We start from the raw sequence: 24,785 nt of genomic DNA on the forward strand, positions 1-24,785 counted from the left end.
TATTTTAACTTTGTATTGCCTATTGCTTAAGTAGGATTTGAACCAGCTAAGGGGGACTCCAGATATGCCTATTTCCCTGAGTCGTTCTATTAGAATGTTGTGGTTGACGGTGTCGAAAGCAGAGGATATGCCTAGTAGAGCCAAGATGTACGATTGTCCTTTGTCCAGGCCTTTCAGGAGGTAGTCTGTTAGGGAGAGGAGGAGGGTTCGGTGCTGTGGTATTTACAGAATCTGTATTGGGATGGGAAAAGAATGTGATGTTCGTCTAGGTAGCCAGTTAATTGTCAATTAACTGTTTTTTCTAAGATTTTTGCTATAAAGGGAAAGTTAGAGATGGGACGATAGTTGTTAGGATCGGCAGGGTCAAGAGTGGGTTTTTTTAATATGGGTTTGACTACTGCTTGTTTTAAGTGGGTTTGGGACTGTGCCAAGTGTGATGGATCTGCTAGTGTTAGATATAGATTGTGCAATTATATTAGGGATGGTCATGAGGGCTCTGGTGGGGATGGTGTCTAAAGGGTGAGACACTGGTCTCATTTTCTTTAGGATAGATTCTATTTCTGAAGAGGCAGTGGTCTCAAAGGTATTTAGTACTGCGGTCGGGTTAATTGCTCGGGTTCTGGTGGGCGCAGGGGTTGATGAAAAGCGTAACATAAGTTTGGCGATTTTATCGTGGAAAAATAAAGCAAGGTCTTCACACTTGGTTTTGTCCTCAGCGTCGGGTGTGGGAGTGGGGGATGTTTTAGTTAGGGTTGCGACGTATTCATAAAGGGCTCGGGCATTAAATTGAAGTTGATGGATTCTTTGGACATGGAAGTCCCGTTTGGTTTTGTTATGGTTTCTCTAGGTGTGAAGGTAAGATTTGAATTTTGCTAGTTGTGTAGGAGATGATTCTTTACGCCAAATCTTTTCTTGTTTTCTTAGGTTGTGTTCATGGTTTTTTAATTCAGGGGTGTACCAGGGTTTTTTGGCATTGTTTAGTGGGTTAATTTCTCTAGATTACCGAGCAGATTTTGTTGGCAACAATGCTGGTGAGGTGATTCCATGAGGAGATGGCAGAGTCAGAGTCTGACAAGTCTAGCTTGCCAAGCTCATTAGAGAGGGCTGTGATTGTCATCCCTTTTGCATGGTTTTCTGAAGTGTATGGTCATTTAGTGCATGTCGGAGGGAGGTATTTTTTATGGAGCAGGTGGTTCTAATGAGGAAGTGGTCAGACCAGGGGATAGGTGTACATATTGAGGGGTCTGGAAGGAGTAGGGAGTTAGTAAAGATGATTTCTAGGGAGTGGCCTGCTTTATGTGTAGGGTTGGTTATTATCTGTTTAAAGCTTAAGGTGCTGAAAGAGGCCAGAAGGGCGTCGCAAGAGGGTAATAGTGGTACAGTATCAACGTGGAGATTGAAGTCTCGGAGGATAACGGTTGGTGAATCTATGTTTGTTTTTGGTGATGAATTCAATAAGAGGGGATGGGTTACTGTCAAGTAGTCCGTGGGGGGGAGTATATTAGACAGATTTGGAGTTTAGGCGATTTGAAGAGACCAATTTCAAATTTGTGAGGAGGAGAGAGAATTTAAAATCTTTTTTAGCTGCAAGAAGGAGGTCGCCTCCTTTTTTTTTTTTTTTTTTTTTTTTTTTTTTGCGTCTTGGTATAGAGAAATTATCGTATGAGTTGGTTGGGAGCTGATTCAGTAATACAGAATCAGTATCTTTTAACCAAGTCTGTTATAGCACAAATTTCAGGGTTGTTATCCAGGAGGATATCATTGAGTAATGGTGTTTAACTGTTGATTGCGCGTTGAAGAGAATGATGGTGAAAGCAGCGAGGCAGATTAGTTGGGTAAAAGGGAGTAAGCATGATAGGGAGAAGTGTTCTGGGATGTGCGCAAGGGTGGTAAAGTTGGGGAGCAAAGTTCTTGGGAAAGTGGTGCTTGAGTATGGGTATTGGGTGAGTCTGCATGATTATAGTAGGGGTGCCTATTGTATGTTGGTTGAAAGCTGGTATGGCTGGTGTTTAGTGGTCTGTCAAGCGATTGTTGGGGGGGGTGTTGTAGAAGAGGGTAGGATTAAGGTCTGAGGCGTAGTGTTTCTTGGGGTGGGGGGGGAGAACTGCAGGTAGACCTGGAGGGCGGGTGCCAGTTGCAGGGGGGGAATTAGGAGAAGAAAGAGGAGAGTGTGCAAGAAGTGGGAATCTACTTGTGAAAAGTGCTGTACTGTGAGGATTTGAAAGTCATTTGTTAGTGACCGTTTCTTTGAAGGTTTGGAGACTGAGCTGTGGTGGCATGAGGGAGCAGCAAGAATGGGCACAATAAAGGGGGGGGGGGGGAAGTCCTCTTAGAAGCTCTCCTTCGTCACGAGATGCTGGAGGTCTGCCTTCTACCTTTAAAGTTCCTCCTGTGCCAGAAATGATGCTTACGGTAGTCGGTCCGGGGGAGGCGAGGAACGGCGAATCAGGGCTGGAGAGGTAGGCCGAATCCTCGGGTTCGGGCTTGGACCCCGGTAGGTCTCCAACGCCAATTACGTCGAGCCAGTCGTGTTGTCGATTCAGGAGGGTTTGGGCTCGGGTTCAGCGCAAAGGCAATATGGTGATGGGGTGGGGTGGTATGAATGGCAGCGGGGGGGGGGGGATTAAGGGTCTGCACTACGGAGCGCACAAAGGGGCATGCCCCTTTGGTTGTGCTCCTTAGGTGCGCAACGCCAGGCGCGCAACACCTGCAGCCGCGGAGCATCTTTTAAGTTGGTAGGTCACAGCGATGATGTCTTCCGACAGTTGATGCATATGTGGGGCTATTAATGGAATAATTAAGGGCACCTTCCCCTCTTTTAGGATAACAGCATCCACTGCCACATCTTCCTCTCTTTAACTGTATCAGTTTAAGAACTCTATAAATTCCCTTTCCCTGTAGATACCAGGATCAGTCCAGACTCCTGGGTTTTGCCTCCCCTCCAGCAGATGGAGACAGAAGTTTTGACGGACTCTGCCCTATACCCTGAGGTGCCACCCAGAGTCCGTCAGTATTTCTCTGTCTCCAGCAGATGGTGGAGGTGCAAAACTCAGTCTGTAGGGTGTGCTTAGTTGGAAAGGATAATGTCTTAGTCATGTAGTTCTTTGCGGGTGCAAGTAGCAGCCCTCTGTTGCTTGTGTGGTATCATACAGGGGATAGCATTGTTGGCGCATCCGGATGTGGCCCGGTTCCTTTGGGGAGCAAAGCACTTACGCCCGCCAGTAACACAGCCTTGTCTTTCTTGGAGCCTAAACTTGGTACTCACAGCTTTGTGTGTGGCGCCCTCTGAGCCTTTGAAAAGGGCAACAATGAAAGATCTTATGCTAAAAGTGATGTTCTTGGTAGCTATTTCCTCTGCTCATAGAGTTTCCGAGCTTCAGGCGTTATCCTGCAGAGAACCCTTCTTGAGGATTTCCGATTCTGGAGTATCTTTGCAGATGGTTCCTTCCTTTCTTCCGAAGGTAGTTTCCTTTCTCCATTTGAATCAATCCGTGGAACTCCCGTCCTTTTCGGAGTTGAACCGGTCGGATCCTCTTTCTAGGGACTTGAAGAAGTTAGATGTTCGCAGGGTATTACTAAGTTATCTGGAAGTGACTAACAATTTCCAAGTCTCTGATCATCTTTTTGTACTCTGGAGTGGTCCAAGACGAGATAATATGGCCTCTATTCAGGCTCCAGCGAGTAGTTCCTCTAGGGCTGATTCTGATCAGACCCAGATGAGCAGGCCCACAATATCCCTGGCTCACAGACTGCTTGACCCATAGGGTTCTGTGCAGACTCCCAGAGAGACAGTGGAGGAGCCTATCTAGGGCACACCGGTGGGTCCGGTTGATCCGGCGACCAGTGATACCACTCTAGGGGATGACCTGGGGATCTCTACTCCAGGGTCCAAGGATCCAAAGGAGGTCTGCTTGTTTAAAAGGGAGGAATTGGAGGTATTGCTCCCATTAGCCTTTCAAGTGTTAGGAGTTAAGAGACCCCTGGGAGATATGGATTCAGAAGGGGCGGACCCGGTCCGTGAGGGGGTCCCCCAGCTTCATTCCTATTCCATAAGTCGGTTAGGAAGTTGGTAGACGCAGAGTGGGGGACCCAGGTACCTTCCACCAAAACCACTAGACATATTACTTTTAAGGGATCGGGCCCTCTCCACAGCTGGTCCCCCTTTATGGAACTCCATCCCCCCGATCTGAGACAGGAGCCCTGCCTCCCAACCTTCAGGAAAAGACTTAAGACTTAGCTGTTTAAGCAAGCATTCCCGGACCCTAATTAATCTCTCACTATTTCAACACATCTCACTCAGTCATCCTAATTTCAGGAATGTATAATTATCTTTACTGATGTTATCCTTTCCTTTTATTTCTCTCTTCGCCCAGTTCAATCTTCTTTGTTATTTGTAACTGCTTTTCTCCGCACCTTAGTTACAGTTTGAAGTTATTATGCACCCCTGTTCAATTGTAAACCAGCATGATGTGATTGTATCATGAATGCTGGTATATAAAAAACCTAAATAAATAAAATAAAAATATTGTGTGCAGTTCTGGTCCACCACATCTCAAAAAAGATGTATCAGAAATAGAAAAAGAAGGGCAATGAAGATAAAAGGGATGGAACAATTCTCTTATGAGGCAAGGCTAAAGAGGTTAGAACTCTTCAGCTTAGAGCAGAAACTGCTGAAGAGAGATATAACAGGTCTATAAAATGAGTGAAGTGTAACAAGTAAATATGAATCAGTTTACTCTTTCAGAAAGTACAAAGACTAGGGGACACAACAATGAATTTACTAGGTGATATTTAAAACTAATAAGAGGAAATATTTATTTACTCAGTCACAATTAAGCTCTGGAATTCATTTCCAGAGGATACTGTGAAAGCTGTTAGTGTAGTTGTGTAAAAGGTTTGAGCCTGTTCCTGGAGTAAAAGTCCATAAACCATTACTAAGATGGAGTTGCAGAAAGCCAGTGCTTTTCCCTGTCTACCCCTTAGTATCCTGCTAGGTACTTGTGACCTGGATTGGCCACTGTTGGAAACAGAATACTGGGCTTGATGGACTCTTTTTCCCTGTACGTACCCAGATCAGTCCAGACTCCAGGGTTTATTCATTCATGCCAGCAGATGGAGACAGAGAAAGTAAAACTGACACTGCTTCAAGTACCCTGTTGCCCCCTGCAGTTCCTCAGTATTTCTCTGTCTCCAGTAGATGGTGACTGATGCATAAACCTGCAGTTCTTTTTTTCTCAGTGATTTTTCTTTTTCTAGTTTTTGAGCCTTACACCCAGGGGTTGGGGTTCCTAGAAAGGGATCCCTACCCTGCTTGGTTGAGTCAGACGGGCTGGGGGTTGTTGATCCTTTTGTATGCCCAGCCCAGGGTACCGTGGGGTGTACATCTGGTGGTCCTGATCCCTCCTCTCCACGAGATCACTTAAATGACTGTTTTTCTTGGGCTCCATTTCCTCACTTTCCCTCTCCTTTTTGTTGCTTGCTGAATTGAGCAGGACAGCTCACTTCAGTTTAGGAGGAGGATCTTTTAGTGAGGCGGCTTCTTTAAAAAAAAAAAAAAAAGACAGGAACCAAGGCAGAAGCAACACAGCCCGTTAGATGTTTTTTGGGTTATGTCCATGGTTTATTGCATTTAGCTTGGGTACAGTTCAATACTAAGGAACTGCAGATGGCATCAGGGTACTTGAAGCAGTGTCAGTTTTACTTTCTCTGTCTCCATCTGCTGGCATGGATGAATAAACCCAGGAGTCTGGACTGATCCATGGTACTACAGGAATGGAAATTAGCAGGTAAGAATCCATTTTCCTTTTTGACCCAGTATGGCAAATCTTATGTTCTTAGATGTTAGTCTCTTCTGTGACTGTGGCAGACAGTTTTGTAGTTTTAAACCAAACAGGCTCTATAGTCCAGGGGACCCATTGGCAGTGCACGCTCCAAGTGCAAGACTGGAGCGTTACCACGGAGCAGAGAAGGCGTGAAGTTGAGGTTGATATGGAGGCATGAAGGGCAAAGGATCAGGACACAGGGTCAGGTTTCTATGTGCAAAAGGGTGAGAGGTGATGTAGTGAGAAGCAGGGTGGCTGTGCAGAGATGAGGAACTTGACCACATGTTCATTTGGGAGTGAGAAGCAGGGTAGTTTGTATGTGAAGGGGTGATGTGGGGATGCATTTGATTTAATTTGTAAAACTGTTTGGACCCCAAAATTTTTCAGGTCCTGGATATGTTGGGGGGGGGGGAGCTTGGTGGGGCGAAGTGGATAGGCTTTGGAGAGAAGGTTGTAGTTGGTGGGGGGATTAGGTGGGGATAGAAGAGCATGCCAGGGGTGTGGTGTGGAGGGGACTGGGTGGGGAGAAGGGTGCCAAGTGACCACCACTTATACATTAAGTGATGCTGGAATTGTTTGTTCTTTAGGTGGTTTTAGCAGAGTACAAGGAGACAGGGAAGATGTATGCTATCAAAGCTCTGAAAAAAAGGGACATTATCAACCGGGATGAGATGGACAGGTGAGTTCTGTTCAAAATCTAATAATTCTCTGATTTGAGAGAGAAGTTTCCTCCTTCTCATTTTAACATTTTGGCTGGTGGAAAATGGGTGGGGCAGAAAGCACATGGCGCTGCAGTTTGAAAGGGGAAGATGAAGGCCTTTACTTCTAAGCAGTGCATGAGAGGAAGATGCTGGAAGTCTCATCATAAGCACCTTACCAAGAGGGTATATCTGATTTTTGCACTGCTTTAACGAGTTTATAGCTGATTCTTTTAACCCTTTCTTGGCAGCTTGGACTGTGAGAAGCGGATCTTCCAGGTAGTGAATAGATTTGGCCACCCCTTCCTGGTGAATATGTTTGCTTGTTTCCAGACACTAGAGCACGCATGCTTTGTAATGGAATACACACCAGGGGGTGACCTCATGATGCAGATTCACTCCAAGGTGTTCTCTGAACCAGCAGCAAGGTGAGAGCCCTGGGAGGCTTGTTTTTGTGGTTGTGGGCTGTATTTGTGCTGGAAGGGGGATGATGACAGACATGATTTGATTATCTCCTATTAGATGTCTAATTAAATTATGGACATAGATTTACAATGTTCTGTGTATACTGTGATTTCTTTTCCTTCCTTCCCTAGGTTTTATTCTGCCTGCATTGTTCTAGGACTCCAGTTCCTGCATGAAAAGAAAATTATTTACAGGTGACATATATAATGAAATCCTAATTCAAAAAAGAGAGAGAACCTGATTTCCTCCTCATCCAGTCAGACCAGTCCAGACAAAAAGATTATGCCCACTGATCAGCAGATGGAGACAGAAAGTAACATGTTTGCTGATGTTACCTTTTATAGCATCTGTGCTGACCTCAGCCTGCCAGTATTCTCTGTCTCCGGCAAATGGTTAGCGAGCATCCTGTGCTACTTAACTAAGGCTTGGCTAGGCAGGATGGAAGGAATTTGGAGGACAGCTCCTGAGGTGAAAAGCTTGCTCCTCCCTCCCTCCCTTGGTTGACCAATGTGTGGGTCTAAGGTGGTTAATCCGATGGCTCCTATGGTGAAAGTTTAGGCTCGCCTCCCTTGATTGAGCAAGCTGTAGGACCAGCACTGTTATTCTGGCAGCTGCTGACGTGAAAGCTTATGCTCTCTCCCTCATTTGAGTAGGGTGTAGGGCAATGGAGCTTCCTTCTGCAACAGTGTGGCTTAGCCCCCCACCCATTTCCACTTTCTTCCCTCTTTTTGGTGGGCTCCTTTCCTCAAAAAAGAAAAAAAAAAAGAGGGGAAAAGGCCTACAGCAGTTTGCAGAGTCAGCACTAAGACTTCAGGTGAGCTACCTCTTACTGCTGATGCATTTCTTTCCAGGTGAGGTGCTTGCTGCTTCCTTCTTGTACTCCGGGAAAAAGGCCACGATGTGTGGTCATCACAGCAGTGTTGTCTGTGTTATGAGAGCGCTGAGGGAGCGGTCCCACTCGAGGGGATTGTGTGCCCTTGAGCCTCGGCACAGTCCCAGATGAATCCAAGAAGCACAGAGGGTAGGCGAGGCACGTCCCAGCATGGGTGGAAGCTGACAGTCCAACCCTCTGCCGGACCTGCATGCCTCCGGAACCAACAATCATGATGTTGGTAATGAACAGTCCTCCAACTGTTCCCGGCCCTTTCGGACCTTTAGCTGGAATGGCAAGAAGCAGCAGGCCAGACTCCGGACAAGGGCAGACGAAGGCTCAGGACAAGGCACTGGAAATGAAGACACAGGAACAAGGCACTGAAGGCAAGGACTCAAATGAGGCAAGGTTCAAGGTATTCAAGGAATTTGGGCAAGGATTCAGAAGCAAGCGAAGTACTGGGTTGAGCCCTACCATGCAGCGCACCCTACACAGCCACTACCCATGGAATGGTTGTGGATCACGCTTGACTGCAAAGCAGGCACCAGACAAGGTGTGGAATAGCTGAAGCTGGAACATGGCGAAGATACTGAAGAGGCCTGCACCGGGGCGTGCCCTACACAGCTGCCAGTGGCTGGTTGCGGACCATGCTAGGACGGAGCAGGTTCGAACAGCGTCTTAGGCATGAACGGCGCAAGCTCAAGTATCCGAGGGTGAGACAGAGTTCAAGACACAGGACCAAGATGGAACTTGGCTTCAGGCAAGGATATAGGACCAAGACGGGACTTGGCTTCAGGCAGGAGGGTCCCTCCGGAGGCTTGAGCTGCAGACATGAAAAAGGATGGCGACGAGGAACCAAGGGTAGCGGGCATCAGGACAGGATCACAGACATCAGGAACGGAACTGGAACATGAACATCGGGAACAGGTAACACAGGACATGGAGCTCCAACAAAGAACATGGACCTGAAGGAGCGCTGGAAGGCAAGACTTCCAGGAGCAGGAAACTCCGATGCAAGGCAGAACTGAAAGCAGGCAACTCCCTGGGAGGAGTTCCGATGGGCCACACCTGGCTGGCCCTATAAGTATAGAGAGAAGCTGCGGGCCGACCCCTTAGAGAGAAGGGCAGGGCCCAAACCAGAATGTCCAAGCTGAGACTGGAGCAGGCCTCAGGCAGGCCCCGATGACATCGAAGGCCTCCCAGGCCATGGAGCAAAATCTGGAAAGCCAGTTCAGGCGAGGCCCCGGCTTTAGAGCGGCCTCCAGAGAAAGGTGAGAGGTCTCCCATGGCTCCAGCTATGGGAGGAACCGTAACAGTCTGCTGGAGGAGTATCTATTTGATGTTTTCCACAGATTTACAGAGGAGAGAACAGAGAACTATTGAATGAGACTCGGGGGGGGTTCACTTCAGTGGAGCCATTGGGTCTCGCTGGAGGAATCTCAGCCAAGGCAAGAACAGGAACCATTTTGTGGCTGGAGGACAGGCATCTGGAATCTCTCGTTCAACCCCACAGTGCCAGCCTTCAGCTTGTGTGCCTCCTACTCCTAGAAGTCTCATTAGTGGCAGGATCTCTTAGAGCAAAAAAAATAAAAATTATATATATAATAATTTAACTGCTTGCAGTAGGTGTCATCTGTGGGTTAGAGTTTGGTCTTAGAATCCGCTGTTGGCTTCTGCTCCTCAAGATCTGTCAGAAGGTACAGGTAGAAAGAGGATCAGGATGAAAACGAATAAGGAAAGGGATCAGTTTGTTTCTTCATGTCTGAGGATTCCTTGGATGTTTTCTGATATCTCTGAGGCACTAATAGTGAGGGAGAACTGGAGGAAGGAGAATTCCTTGCTGTAGAGGAAGATGGATCCCTCTGTGGTGTATCTCTTGCGGAAATGAGCTTTCTATTCTGATTTCTCAAACATTGCATTTTTAAAAATATTGCTGAGGAGAAAAGGAGGGCTCAGTATCTGCCAAGGATCCTCTTCTAGTTATCAGAAAGCCATCCCAATTCTTTGCCCTGCATAAGGTAGTTAAGATTTTTATTGATCTGAAGTGGGCCTTCCCAAAGTGTTACGGTTGTGGACCCTTGAGTGGTGGTGTGGTTGACTCAGCCACACAGGCAAAAGTGCCTGGATGGGGATTAGTTGGAGCTTCACCTATACCAATCATTGTTCCTGCAGGTTGAGCCCTTAGTGCGGACAGCCAGCAGGACTTAGGCGAGTCCCAGGGGCAAGGCAAGGGAGAATGTTCAGGTCCAAGCAAAGATCGAGGCAGATGGCAAACAAGGAAGTCCAGCGAATGAAGCAAGGTTGGGGCCGGCAGCAGAAGGCAGAATCTGAGGGCAGACCAGTGTCAGGGCAGGCAAGCAAGAAGTCAAGACCAAAGCCGAGATCAGGTCCAAGAAGTCAGTCTGAAGAAGGGTTGGCAGGAGAGGAGCAGGCAGGATGCACAAGAAGACGAGATGGAGGAAGGAGCAGACACCAGACAACAAGGAACTGAATGCAGGAGGCAGGAAGCACAAGGCAGCACAAGAACAAGCAACAAGTACTGATATGCAGGCTATTCAAGTGAACTGTTGCCGAGACACTGGCTGTTTGCAAGAGACTTCCTTATATACCCCTGAAGGATGTGACATCAGCCAGCATCACAGGAAGTCCCTGTTAGAGGGCCTATAAAGGCAGTCCAAGTTTACAAGAAGTTCTATCCTGGGTCCTAGGAACAGCATGCTGCCGGAGGATACACCAGAGTCGCTTCAGATCAGAGGTGAGGGGCTTACAAGGGGAGGTGGCTGGAGCCTAATAGTACCTCCCCTCCAAAGCCCTCTCTCCAATCTCTTGGGCCTGGGTTTTATGGGAAATCAGTGGTGAAATTCCTGGATTAATGGAGGAGCCTGTAAGTTGGAGGCCAGTTCCCAGGAGTTCTCTCGTTCATAGCCCTTTTAGGTTATGAGGTATTGAAGCTTATTACTAACTGTTCTAGAATCCAAGATTTTGGCTACTTCATATTGTGTGTCCCCTCCAGCATGTTGTCTGCGATAGAGGTCTTGATGGCCAGGGCAAGACAGCGGGCTTTTAAGAGGGAGACGTGGAATACATCATGGATATGAAATGTGGGCGGTTATTTCAGCTTGTTAGCCAGCTCCCCACTTGGCGTGTCACCAGAAAGGGCCCGACGAAACGTGGTGCAAATCTGAGCAAGGGCATGCAGTATTAGATTCCAGGTACTTAACCAGACTAGGTCCTTGGGTTGTAGCTGGGGTGCAGGGCATTGATTTTTGTCTGCTTGAATCTTGTCTTGCTCCAACAATTGCTGAGTTGACTGCCACAAGTCTATTAGTTCCTGTCCTTTTAGATTGGTGGTGGGCAGGTCCCAGGAGTGGCTAAGGGCATGGGTATTTGAGGATGCCTGCCATAGATTAGGTAAAAGGTTGAGGATCTGGTGACCTTATTAACATGATTATGACAGGCCTCTGCCCAGAGGAGAAGGGAGACCCACTTTATTTATTTATTTATTTATTTAACTTTTAATATACCGACATTCATAGGGCATATCATGCCGGTTTACAAAAAACTGAAGCAGGTAGAAAATACAATGAACAAGGGTAGGGGAGAAGGGGAGCAGGCAAGAAAAAGGTGAGAGGTGGGCAGGGGAAGAGCAGCAAGAAAGAATAGGGCAGAAGGAGAGAGAGGAACAAACAACTTGATAAATATAATAAAAGGAGCATAATTGTAACTGTTTTAAAATTATAAATTAAGGCGAAGTATTCATTTACAATAGATCAGTTGTATGATTAATTGATTGAAGGGGGAGGGGGGAGAGGGAGGCGGAAGAAGAAGGAAGAGGTGGGAGGGGGAGATAGGTGGGCAGGGAGGGTGGGCTAGGGAGGTAAGGGGAGGCTGGGGGGTGAAGGGGGAGGACGGTGATGGAAGGGGTAGGGAGTGGGCTAGGTTTGATTGGCTTCTGGGTAGGCTTGCCTGAACAGCCAGGTCTTGATGCCTTTTTTGAAAGACTGTAAGGAGGGCTCAAGTCGAAGGTAATGGGGAAGTGAGTTCCAAAGGGTGGGGCCAGCTATGGTAAACGCTCTTTCTCTCGTGTTGGAGAGGTGTGCGGTTTTGAGAGGTGGGGTGTGTAGGGTGCCTGCGAGGGCACTTGTGCTGGCGTTGATTGGAGGAATCCTTTCAAAGACTGATTAGTCCACTCAGTCTCTCTGTTGGTCTGGGGGTGGTAGGCAGATGAGAAATCTACACAATTCCAAATGTTTCATATAGAGACCACCAGTATCATGCAGTAAACTGGTCCCCACGGTCAAAGAATGTGCTGGGGAAGCCCATGTAGATGAAGGATGTGTCAAATTTGGTCAGCTTGGGAGTCTAGGGTAATCCAGGCAGGGACACAAAGTGAGCCATTTTAGAAAATCGGTCCACTTCTACCCAGATGGTAGTATTGCTGGCTGAATGTGGAAAGTCTGTGATAAAATCCATTGCCAGATGTGCCCAGGATTAATTAGGTGCAGGTAGAGGGTGGAGCAAGCCCTGGGGCTAGGCTTGTTTGCAGCACAGACTGGGCAAAATTCTACGTTGCTCTTTGTCCTTTTGTACGTGGGGCCACCAGTAATAATGGGTAGTCATTTTCAGCATTCTACTGAGCCCCGGTGACCTGCCAGTCGAGAGTCGTGGGCCCATTTTAAAACATGTTCCCAGAGTCGTCGGGACTATAGTTTTCTCTCAGGAGTACTGTTATGGATGTGGCCAGTACAACTTTGGCTGGATCGATGATATGGTTGGGTGGATCCAGTAAACTTCCAAAGTCAAAGGAGCGTAATAGTGCCTCAGCACTTTGATTCTTTTGGCTGGTAGGTACCACAGCTCAAAGTTGAAATGGTTAAAAAAAAAAAAAAAAGACAAAAAAAGACCATTGAGCCTGCCTAGGATTCAGGCGCTAAGCTTCTCTATAAGTATTCTAAATTTTTATGGTCCGTATATATCTTGAGTTGATGTCGGGCTCCCTCCAGCAGATGGTGCCACTCCTCAAGGGCTAGCTTGATGGCTAATAGTTCTCGATCCCCGATGATATAATTCCTTCCAGCGGGGGAGAAATTCTTCAAGAAATGCATAAGTTCTTGAACATACCCAGATCAGTGCAGACAAGTGGGTTTTGCATCCCTACCATCTGCTGGAGTCAGAAATAACTTTGAGGCACTGCTACATAAGAGTGTCACCTACAGCCTCTTAAGTATTTCTCTTACTCCAGCAGATGGTAGAGGTACAACCCTGCAGTCTGAGAGAGAGAAAAAAAAATTATTTTAAACAAAGAAGGCTAGTAGAAGATTCAGAAGAAGCTCCCTGAGGTGTTAGGCTCCTTGGTGGATCATTCCTCAGGTCAAGCTGGGCGTCTGGGGGGTTGGGAACCACTGTCAGTTGCACGCCCGCATTGTGCCAGTGATATTGGTAGCCAGAGGACTAGCTCCCTCAAGACTGCCGAAGCCTCTGTCTGCCAGGCCCTGGCTCCAGGAAAGTATCCCTGCTTGTTTTTATTGCTGTTATTCAGTTACATATTCAAACATACATAATAAACAACATCACCGTGAAACAGCGTTTTCTGGTTTACATATTGTCTCCCCCCAAACCCCCCTCCCCTTCATGCCATGCAATGGTTAGTCAATAGTGATACATTGGTAATTCTTGTTAGTGAAATGTATGATGAAATTGTCGGGTAAAACAAACACAGTGAAAACAAAGATAAGGAGTAGATATTGAAATGACAATTGTCTCCAAGAGATGTATGGATTCCAGATGCTATAAAATTTCTTTATATGATGATATTTCAGGGCAGTTAAACGATAAACCCTGCTTGGTTTTTGGTTGTTTTTGCCAGCAGGTAAAGTTTAAAAAAAAAAAAAAAAAGGGCAAATAGCTTGAGAGATGTAGGTGGACAGCATGGCCTGCAGCGGCGCAGGAGCCTTTAAGCAGCGAGAGCTGCTGGGCAGACAGCGGGATGCATTGGGGCAGGTATAGACTCATGCCCAGGGGTCCTGGGAAGGAGTTGTGCTGGTGGTCAGCTTTGATGCGGCCATATTTGGTTTCCTGCAAGCCACGGGCCTTCGATTGGGTCTCCCTGCAGCGGCAGCTGACTGTTTTCCCATGCATTGCTCTGTGTGGCGGGGTGTGAGAGGCGCGGCTCAGGTGAGCACTTAAGGCCGGCCAATTGGGAGACTGTGTGGCGTTCAGCAATGCGGGTGTATGTGCGATGGTGCCAAAACTGCGCATGGAGGCCTGTCGCATATGTAGCATGTAGGCAACGTGCTTAAATTCCCGTTTCCGCTGTGCTTCAGCAGAAGAAGGTTCCTTAGTGGGCGTTAAGCATTGGAGTCGTCTCCCCTGACATCTGGGGGTAGTGTTGGCAACGGCTGAGGAGTTGAGGCAGCCATGGACGGGCGTCCTCTTCGGCGGGGGAGCCTAGAGACTCTCCCCGCTCCGGTGGATCAGGAGAGTCTGGGTAGAGAGGAGGACTCTGAAGACAGTCTAGAACTGGGGTCTGATGGTATGCATGATTTTTCACTGGAATCTGTGCTTCTGATGCACAAAGCCTTCCTGTGAAGGATAACAGGTCATGAGATAGGCCTTCCCTCCCCACGCCGAAGAGGTCTAGGAGGGCCGCACGAGGACCTGGGGTTTGCTTCAGTGCTTGGGTCTGCCTCCTACAGAGCCTGCATTGGACCCCAGCAATGGGGAGGATTTGGATGATCCACAGGATCACCCTTTGGCTCGTCAAGTGGTGGATCCAAATCCTGATGTGATTAAGGATGACCCATATCAGGATGATTTCCCAGTTCCAGAGAGATGACCCCAGAGTGATTTATCTATTTAAGGAGGCGGAACAGTGCCCTCTTAGACTGCAGGTTTTGGAGGAATTGGGGGTTAAGGTGACTCACAAGGAGTCAGATAATGAAGGCGAAAATCCAGTCTTGGATGGACTACGAGGCCCTCAGAGTGCTTTTCCATTACCTAAGAAGATTCACACGAGCCGGGGGTCAAAAATGTCCTCCCCAACCTGGACCCTGCTCACTATAGATGTCAGCCTGAGTGGCTGGGGAGCACACTGTGAAGAGCTAACCACCCAAGGGCGGTGGAACAGGGAAGAGTCGGGGTGGAACATCAACCGACTAGAGGCACGGGCAGTCAGGTTAGCCTGCCTGCGATTTGCCCACAGACTTTGGAACAGAGCAGTCAGAGTGATGTCGGACAATGCCACCACGGTGGCATACATCAACCGACAGGGTGGAACCAGAAGCCGACAGGTATCCTTAGAAATAGCCCCCCTGATGGCTTGGGCGGAAGCAAATCTCCAGGACATCTCCGCCGTCCACATCGCCGGGAAGGACAACACCACAGCAGACTTCCTCAGCAGAGAAAGCCTAAACCCAGGGAAATGGCAGCTGTCATCCACGGCCTTCCAGATGATTATGGATCAGTGGGGGACTCCGGGCATGGACCTACTAGCGGACAGGTCCAACGCTCAAGTACCCAGATACTTCAGTCGCAGGCGAGATCCTCTATCCCACGGGATCGACACCCTGGTGCAGCCATGGCCTCAGGGGATCCTGCTATATGCCTTTTCCCCATGGCCCCTGCTGGGCGCCATTGTACACAAGATTCAGCGACACAGAGGCCTAGTTCTTCTGGTGGCCCCGGACTGGCCAAGAAGACCCTGGTACGCAGACATGAGAAGACTACTGGCAGGGGATCCTCTACCCCTGCCCCCTCACAGGGACCTGCTGCGACAAGGTCCCATCCTCCACGAGAATCCAGCTCAATTCTCTCTTACGGTCTGGCCATTGAGAGGGCTCGACTGAGGAAAAGGGGATACTCGGGGTCGGTAATAGATACACTCCTCTGAGCACGCAAGTTCTCCACATCACTAACTTATTTAAGGATCTGGAGAGTATTTGAAGCCTGGTGCGAAACTCGCAATACCAATCCACATGCCGCTAAAATCCCCATCATTTTGGATTTCCTGCAAGATGGGCTTCAGAAGGGTCTGTCCCTCAATTCAATCAAGGTTCAGGTGGCAGCGCTATCCTGCTACAGCCCCAGGTGTGACGGCAACAGCATTGCCACACACCCAGACGTTTCACGTTTCCTGAAAGGAGTCAAACACATTCGCCCGCCACTGAAATGGCCAGTGCCCCTGTGGAACCTCAACCTAGTTTTGGAATTCCTAGCGGGACCCACCTTCAGACCCCTCCGAGGCCTGTCCCTCCGTTTGTTAACCTTGAAGATGGTGTTCTTGCTGGCCGTATGCTCAGCACGCCGCATCTCAGAGCTACAAGCGCTGTCCTGCCGCGATCCGTTTCTCAGAATCACCCCAGGGGCTATCAATCTTCGCACGGTTCCTTCCTTCTTACCCAAAGTAGTCTCACACTTCCACCTCAACCAAACCATATCCTTGCCAACCATGGAAGGGTTGAAGAAATCGGAAGCAGGTCGAATACTGCGTCATCTCGACATCGGCAGGCTGCTGGCCAGATACCTGGAAATGTCGAAAACAGTACGAAAGACGGACCCACCTGTTCGTCCTTCACAGTGGGAAGAGGCAAGGAGAAGCGGCCTCACGGGCGACTATTGCTCGCTGGATCAAAGAAGTTATCAAGGCGGCCTACGTAGAAGCGGGAAAACCACCACCTCTACGAGTCAAGGCTCACTCTACCAGAGCACAAGTGGCCCTCCTGGGCAGAAAACTAGGATGCTGTCGCCTGCAGAGATATGTTAAAGCGGCAACGTGGTCCTCCATCCATACCTTCTCCAGATTCTACCATCTGGACGTCCAGGCCAGGGAGGACCACAGCATTTGCAAGGGCAATCCTAAACGGACCTCGGGCAGCCTCCCACCCAGTCTGGGAGTAGCTTTTGTACATCCCATTCGTTCTGAGTCCATCGTGCTACACGCTAGGAAATGGAGAGATTACTTACCTGATAATCTCGTTTTCCTTAGTGTAGGCAGATGGACTCAGCATCCCGCCCGGCTGCCGATATATATGGGGGTTCACCGTTTCAAGGTAAGCCATGTTTCCTTACATAGGGCGTCCACCCTGCCAGGTGTCGACTCCTTCCGGTTGAGAACACTGGCGGTCTCCAGCTACTGTCAATCGGTCAGGTTAATCATGTTCAGTTAATCGGTCAGACACACATATATCCATAATGCTTTTGCAAGGAAGATTACTGAGCTTCTGCACTTCCTGCAGGGGTATATGTACTACGTGCTGACGTCAGATCCGTCTCCAACTGCTAGCACGAGCACACTATACCCATTCGTTCTGAGTCCATCTGCCTACACTAAGAAAAACGAGATTATCAGGTAAGTAATCTCTCCATTACAGATCTCTTCCATGGGGACTGATCTCAAGTGAGCCACTGACATCACCATGGCTTAAACAGAATGAGCCTTGACATGGTCCACTATACTCACTTCTGCCTGGGCATTACAGAAATCTGCTAATCAATTGGAGAGCATCTGTTTGGCAATGGTAATCCCCAGCTTACTTGGAGGAAGGAAACAAAAAGCTGAGTGGACTTTCTATGGGCTTCTGTCCACTCTAGATAGGCCCAGGCTTTATTACAGTCTAAACCGTGCAGGGCTTGTTCACCATGGTAAACATGTGGCCTGGGAAAACATTGGAAGGATGATTGACTGGTTAAGATGAAATTCTGACACCATCTTAGGCAAGAACTTTTAGGGTAGGTGTGCAAGACCACCCAGTCATGATAAAAACTTAATATAAGGTAGATAAGTTACTAATGCTTGAAGCTCACTGATCCTGCACATTGAAGAGACCGTCATTAAAAACATGACCTTCCAGGTCAGATACTTCAGGTTATAAGCATGCAGTGGCTCAAAAGGAGCTGTCCTGAACATACCCAGATCAGTCCAGACAAGTGGCTTTTGCATTTCTAGCAGCAGATGGAGGCAGAGAACAAAAACTTTGAGATACTGCTACATATCTGAGAGTGCCACCTGTAGTCCCTCAGTAATTCTCTATCTCCAGCAGATGGTAGAGGTGCAAACCTTCAATTCTGACTGAAAGTTGAAATTTTGGAGGTAAGAAGTTGGATTAGTTCCCTGAGGTGCTAGATTCCTTTGTGAGCTATCCCTTGGGTTGAGCTGGGCAACCAGGGGTTTGGATACCCCTGACTGCAGTGGCCCACTGTTTGCCGGAGGCCTCGATAGCCAAGGGACTGGCTCCCTCCTGCTCTCTGAAGCCCCTCCTGCCAGCCACTGTCTCTGGTAATTCAGAAGAAACAAAAGGATATTTCCCTTAAGTTGATTTTAGTTAAAAAATAAATAAATAATAAAATAAATAAAAATAAATAAATTATATATATATATTGTCTATGTTATGTCTAAACATGTTATGTCTAAACATCGGCCAAAAATATACACATTTTAAACATTTTTTATGCATATAAAACTTAACTCAATCCAAGTAAGCTTTGGGGAGCTTGCCTCTTACTTGGACTGAGCTAAGTTTTATATGCGTAAAAATGTTTTTAAAATGTGTGTATTTGGCCGATGATTAGACATAAGGCAATGAAGATAGATATTTAGCTGGAAGTGCCTATTATGATGGCCATTTAGAGCATTTGAATTTTATTTTTGGGATGGTTATTGTTTGGCTGTTGAGGAAAGCCAGGAGAGGAGGAGTTGACTCGTCGGAAAGCCTCCTCGTGCAGGGGACTGATGACCAAGAGGAATTTTCTCTGGAATTTGTCCTGCTGTTGCACAGAGCCTTCCTGGCTAGGATGGGTGTAGGAGAGAAGAGAGCCAGGGGGAAGCAGCCAGTCTCACCCAAAAAACCAAGGATGGCAACGGTGGGCAGTTCTGGGGATTTGCTTAAGCACCTGGGGTTGTGTCACACTGATGCAGAGGGAGGACCTGGATAACTTGGATGAGATGCAGGAGGATTCTACGTCTCTGCAGGGGGCGGACCCAGACGTGGATCCAGATGGGTGTCAGAATCCTGATCCTGATTTGAATAAGGATCTAAATCTGGATGAGGGTCCTGTGACCGAGGAGGAAGCCCCTCGGGTGGTCTGGCTGTTTGAGGAGCTGCACCCTTTCATCCTTCAGGTATGGGAAGAATTGGGGGTTAAGCTGACTCATGAAGAGTTGGGTAATGAAGGAGTGAATCCGGGTTTGGATGGACTGTGTGGTAGTCTTAGTGCCTTTCTGTTGACTAAGAAGATTCAGAAGCCGATCAGCCAAGAGTGGGATTTCCTGGAAGCAGGCTTTTGAAGGTCGGTAGGGCTATGACGAAGCTTTATCCTTTGGAGGAGCATTTGGATCACCTAAAGACTCCTAAGGTGGATATGGCAGTCTCTGCAGTGATTAAGAAGACCATGGTCCCGGTTGTGGGTTCCGCTGTTCTGAAGGATGTTCAGGACTGCAAGTTAGAAATTCAATTGAAGTACATGTTTGAAGTGTTGGCCTTGAGTCTCCGAGCCGTGGTGTGTGCCAGCATGATGCAGCGGGCTTGCTTGTGCTGGATTCAGAAGGCACAAGAGTAGGTTTCTACCAGGGCGCTCAGCCCCATTCAAGCGGCATGTCTGGAGGCTGGAATGGCTTATGTTGCTGATGCATTGTATGATTTGGTGCATACGTCCACCAGGAGCATGATCTCTGTGGTGGCTGTGCGCAGGCTTCTGTGGTTGGGTAATTGGTCTGTGGACACGTGGTCCAAAGCCCAGGGTGCAATCTTCCTTTTAAAGGGAAGCTGCTATTTTTGGAGGATCTGGATTAGTTGATGAAGTCCCTAGGGAAATCCAAATGGAACAGGTTGCCAGAGGATAAGAGCAATAAGGTCTTCCTACACTGGTCCCGTTTTTCGGGATTCAAGGAGGTTTTCTCCGGAAAAGGGGCCTTAATTACGGGGTCAAAACAGTCGTCCGGGGGTAAGCCGTCCTTTCTCTCGGTGTCCTGCAGATTCTCCAAAACGGTTCCAGTCAGGGGATCGACGGGGGTAAGACCTCACAATGAAACTAGGCTTGCCAACTCGGTGGAAGCAGTAGGGGGCAGATTGTCCCGTTTTTACGAGGAGTAGGTCAAGAGCACCTCACACTGGTGGGTTCTGGAGGTAGTAAGAGACTGTTGCACCTTAGAACTTTCGCACCTGGTCAGGGAAGCCTTTCTGGAGTTCCACCTGCTCGTCACGAAACAAACAGGTTGCAGAAGAGGGGACTCTGCAAAGGTTACTAAGGTTAGAAGCCATAGTTCCGGTTCCACTGAGTGAGCAAGGGCGGGGGAGGTACTCCATTTATTTTGTGGTTCCCAAGAAGGAAGGCACTTTCTGTCCCTCTTTGGATTTGCAAAAGGTAAACATAGCCTTGCAGGTACTTCGTTTATGGATAGAGACGTTGCGTACGGTGATAGCAGCAGTCTGCAGAGGAGAGTTCCTGGCGTCCTTAGACCCGACAGATGCATATCTTCATATCCCCATTCGAAAGGACCATCAGACGTTTCTGTGGTTCATGGTGCTGGGGAAATACTTCCAGTCTTGGGCTCTCCCTTTCGGGTTGCCTATGGCACCTCGAACCTTTACAAAGGTGATGGTAGTAGTGGCAGCAGCCTTGAGATGAGAGGGGATTCTGGTTCATCCATATCTGGATGATTGGCTTATTTGAGCAAAGACGCCGGAGGAATGCATTCGATCCATGCAGCAGATGAGGGATACCCTGAGTTCTCTGGGTTGGGTGATCAATGTAGCAAAGAGTCACCTGGTTCCGGTTCAGTCACTGGAGTATCTAGGAGCCTGCTTCGATATCCAGAAAGGTAAGGTGATCCTGACAGCAAACAGGATGTCTAAGTTGCAGGCGCAGGTGATGCATCTGTTGAGCCTGTCAAAGATCTGGGATTACTTGCAGGTTCTTGGTTCCTGGCCTCGAGGTTGGATTTGGTCCCGTGGGCCTTCACTCACATGCGTCCATTGCAAAAAGCACTTTTGTCCAGGTGGAATCCATTGTTGGAAGAGTATCTGCTGTTACCTCTTCTGGGTGAATCCAGATCCAGCCTTTCATGGTGGCTGTCTCGCCACAACCTGGAAAAGGGAGTGGACCTGGAGTGGTAGTCACTACTGGATGGTAGTGACTACTGATGCCAGCCTCAAGGGATAGAGCGGTTTGCCTGGGTCATTCTGCCCAGGGTCTCTGCTCAGTGGCGGAGGCATCCTGGTCCATCAGCCGTTTAGAGATTAGGGTGGTGCGTAGGGCCCTGGAGGTGTTCCTGCCCTGGATCGAAGGTCAGATGGTTCGAGTTTTTTTGGATAATTCAGCTGGTAGCATACATCAATAGTCAAGGAAGAACGAAGAGTTTCGCAGTGGCTCGGGAGACTCAGCAGCTGTTTGTGTGGGCAGAACGTCATCTCGAGGAAATTGCGGCATCGCACGTCGCGGGTGTGGACAACGTGCAGGTAGACTTCTTCACAGGCAACAGCTGGATCCCGGAGAGTGGGAGTTGGCTCCGGAAACCTGGGATTGCATTTGTGCCAGGTGGGGTATGCCCTAGTTGGACCTCATGGCAACGTGGGCCAACACCAAGACAAGATTTTTCAGTCGACGAAGGGAATCTGGTTCAGTAGGGCTAGATGCGCTTGTGTGCCCATGGCTAACAGGGGTCCTTCTGTATGTGTTTCCCCCTTTGCCCTCATCTGTCAAGTGTTGCACCACATAGTCACATCTAGGACCGTGGTGCTGGTAGTGCCCATATTTCGCAAATCTGGTGTATCTGGCGATAGACGGGCCTCTTCGATTGGCTCATTTGTCTGGATTTGCCGCAACAAGGACCCATATTTTCAGATCGGGAGGATTACGTTGTCTCATGGCTTGGCTTTTGAAAGGTGACAGTTGCGTCTGAAGGGTTATTCAGAACCAGTAATCTGCACTCTGCTCCAGGCTAGGAAGCCTTCTGCGTCTATAGTGTATGTCAGGGTTTGGAGGGTTTTTGAATCCTGGTGTCTTCAGCAGTGGTTGGGTCCTCTATCAGTGGGAGACCGGCACATTTTGTCCTTCCTGCAGCAGGGCTTGTCCAAGGGCTTGGCCTATAGTTCGTTCTGTGTGCAGGTTTCAGCCTTGGGCTGTTTTTAGGGGCAAATTGCGGGGAAGGTCTTTGGCCTTTCATCCTGATGTAGTTCGTTTCCTGAAAGGGGTTAAGCATTTACGGCCTCTGGTTTGGAAAGTGTGTCCAGATTGGACTCAACTTAGTTTTGCAGGTTCTCTGGGGGTGCCCTTTGAGCCTTTAAGAATAGCTTCTTTTGAAGGATCTTACATTGAAACAGTTTTTCTAGTTGCTATTTGCTCAGCCAGGAGGATTTTGGAGCTTCAGACTATGTCTTGTCGAGATCCTTTTTTACATATTGCTGATGACACAGTGAACTTGCGTACGGTTCCCTCCTTTTTGCCAAAAATTGTTTCGGTTTTCCATATCAATCAGACAGTAGAATTGCTGGTGTTTCCAGAGTGGTCTAGGGATTCTTCGCAAGATAGAGATCTTAATCTTCTGGATGTGCATCACACTCTGTTGTGTTATTTGAAGGCCACTAATAGTTTTTGGCAGTCAGACCATCTCTTTGTGGTGTTCAGTGGAGCAAAGAATTGAGAGAGCGCTTCTGACACTACAATTTCTCGATGGCTGAAGGAAACCATTTGCCCAGCCTATGTTTGTAAGGGTCGCGCAATTCCGATGGACCTCAAGGCGCATTCGACTAGAGCGCAGGCAGCCTCTTGGGCAGAGTATCAGTTGGTATCCCCCCAGGAGATATATAGGGCTGCACCGAGGTCCTTGCTACATACTTTCACCAAACATTACCGGTTGGATATTAAGAACATAAGAAATTGCCATGCTGGGTCAGACCAAGGGTCCATCAAGCCCCCAGCATCCTGTTTTCAAAAGAGGCCAAACCAGGCCACAAGAACCTGGCAATTACCCAAACACCAAGAAGATCCCATGCTATTGATGCAATTAATAGCAGTGGCTATTCCCTAAGTAAACTTGATTAATAGCAGTTAATGGACTTCTCCAAGAACTTATCCAAACCTTCTTTTAACCCAGCTAAACTAACTGCACTAACCACATCCTCTGGTAACAAATTCCAGAGCTTAATTGTGCATTGCGTGAAAGAATTTTCTCCGATTAGTCTTAAATGTGCTACTTGCTAATTTCATGGAAAGGAAAATTAGTTTCTACCTGATAATTTCGTTCCTGTAGTACCACGGATCAGTCCAGACACCTGGGTTGTGACTCCGCACCAGCAGATGGAGACAGAGCAAGACCTCTAGGGCATCCCTACATGTAGTAAGGCGCCACCCACAGTCCCTCAGTCTTACGTAATATCAAAGCCATATCATGGCCAAAAACTGACCAACTATCTAACTAAACCGCCCTATCCAGGGCCGATTCAATATCAAACCCCCCCCCCCCCGCCATCTGGAACAGAACTGCCAGAACCAGGGGCAAACAATGAGAACCAATCCACAAGAAAACAAGGAATCCACCGAGCAGACTCTCCGTTACTTCAGAACAAACCGTACCGACAGACAAGCACTACTTGGGTGGGCTCCTGGACTGATCCGTGGTACTACAGGAACGAAATTATCAGGTAAGAAACTAATTTTCCTTTCCCTGTATGTACCCGGATCAGTCCAGACACCTGGGGTGTACCAGAGCCAAATTACCGAGGGTGGGAACCAGAGAGTCCCGCTCGGAGTACTCTCTCTCCAAAACTCCCCGATCATGCGCCCTGCACATCCAGCCTATAATGTCTAGTGAAGGTGTGCAACGACTCAGGTCGCCGCCCTACCAATCTCTTGAGGCGACCACGTGAGAAGATTCCGCCCACGAAGTAGCGTGTGCTCGCGTCGAGTGTGCCCGAAGGCCCACTGGAACAGTTTCCCTTTCAACAATACGCCGAAGCAATGGCCTCCTTGAGCCCACGTGCAATTGTGGTTCGAGAAGCCGCACCACCCCTCTTTGGTCCCGCGCAGAGAACAAAGAGATGGTCTGACACCCGAAAAGGGTTAGTAAACCTCCAGGTACCGTAGAAGGACCCTGCGGAGGTCGAGTTTCCGTAATTCCTTCGCCTCCGCGATTTCCCGCTGTTCTACCGGAAAAGCGGAGGAGTTCAACCGACTGATTCAAATGAAACGCCGATACCACCTTCGGTAGAAATGAAGGCACTGTCCGTAAGGGACACCCCAGAATCTGAGAATCCGCAAAAACGGTTCCCTACCAGACAGAGCCTGTAACTCAGAAACTCGTCTCGCCGACGGAATCGCAACGAGAAAACCGCCTTCAGAGTAAGATCCTTAAGAGTTGCCCGCCTTATTGGCTCAAACGGCGCCGAGCACCAAAGCGGAAAGAACCCAATTGAAATTCCAGGACGGACAGGATGCCTCAACAGGGACGCAAATGCTTAGCAACCCCGAAGAAGAAAACGCGGCTACATTCCGGATGGAGTGCTAGAGACACTCCTCGTACCTTACCCCGGAGACAACTGAGTGCCGCCACCTGGACCCGAAGGGTACTGCAAGCAAGGCCTTTTGAGAGGCTGGCCTGGAGAAAAGCAAGGATATCTGACACAGACGCTGACATAGGGATCCCCTTTATGATTCCCTACACAGCTCTCAAACAAATGCCCAGACCCGAAGGCGTAGGCCAAAGACGTAGATTGCTTCCTAGGACCTCAGCAAGGTAGCTATCACTGCCTCCGAATATCCCTTCTTTCTCAGACGTGCCCTCTCAAACGCCATGCCGCGAGACAGAAGTGATCCGCCTCCTCCAAACAGACGGGTCCCTGGTGGAGGAGAGCCGCCGGCCCCGTGAAGGCGAAGGGGAGGTTCCACCCGCCAAGTGGACGAGGTCCGCGAACCAGGCCGCCTCGGCCAGTCCGGTGC

The 24,785-nt window shown here is 48.5% G+C and overlaps 1 protein-coding gene across 1 annotated transcript in view; it reads left to right on the forward strand.

The window, feature by feature from the left end:
• The window catches only part of PKN3 (protein kinase N3), a 226,095-nt gene that overhangs the window by 122,005 nt on the left and 79,305 nt on the right, over window positions 1-24,785 (forward strand). The window contains 3 exon segments of the mRNA XM_029612101.1: window positions 6,410-6,501; window positions 6,772-6,948; window positions 7,117-7,179. Coding sequence (XP_029467961.1) covers window positions 6,410-6,501; window positions 6,772-6,948; window positions 7,117-7,179 — 332 coding nt within the window.

The sequence above is a fragment of the Rhinatrema bivittatum genome, chromosome 8, assembly GCF_901001135.1.
Source record: "Rhinatrema bivittatum chromosome 8, aRhiBiv1.1, whole genome shotgun sequence".
Taxonomy (NCBI): Eukaryota; Metazoa; Chordata; class Amphibia; order Gymnophiona; family Rhinatrematidae; genus Rhinatrema; species Rhinatrema bivittatum.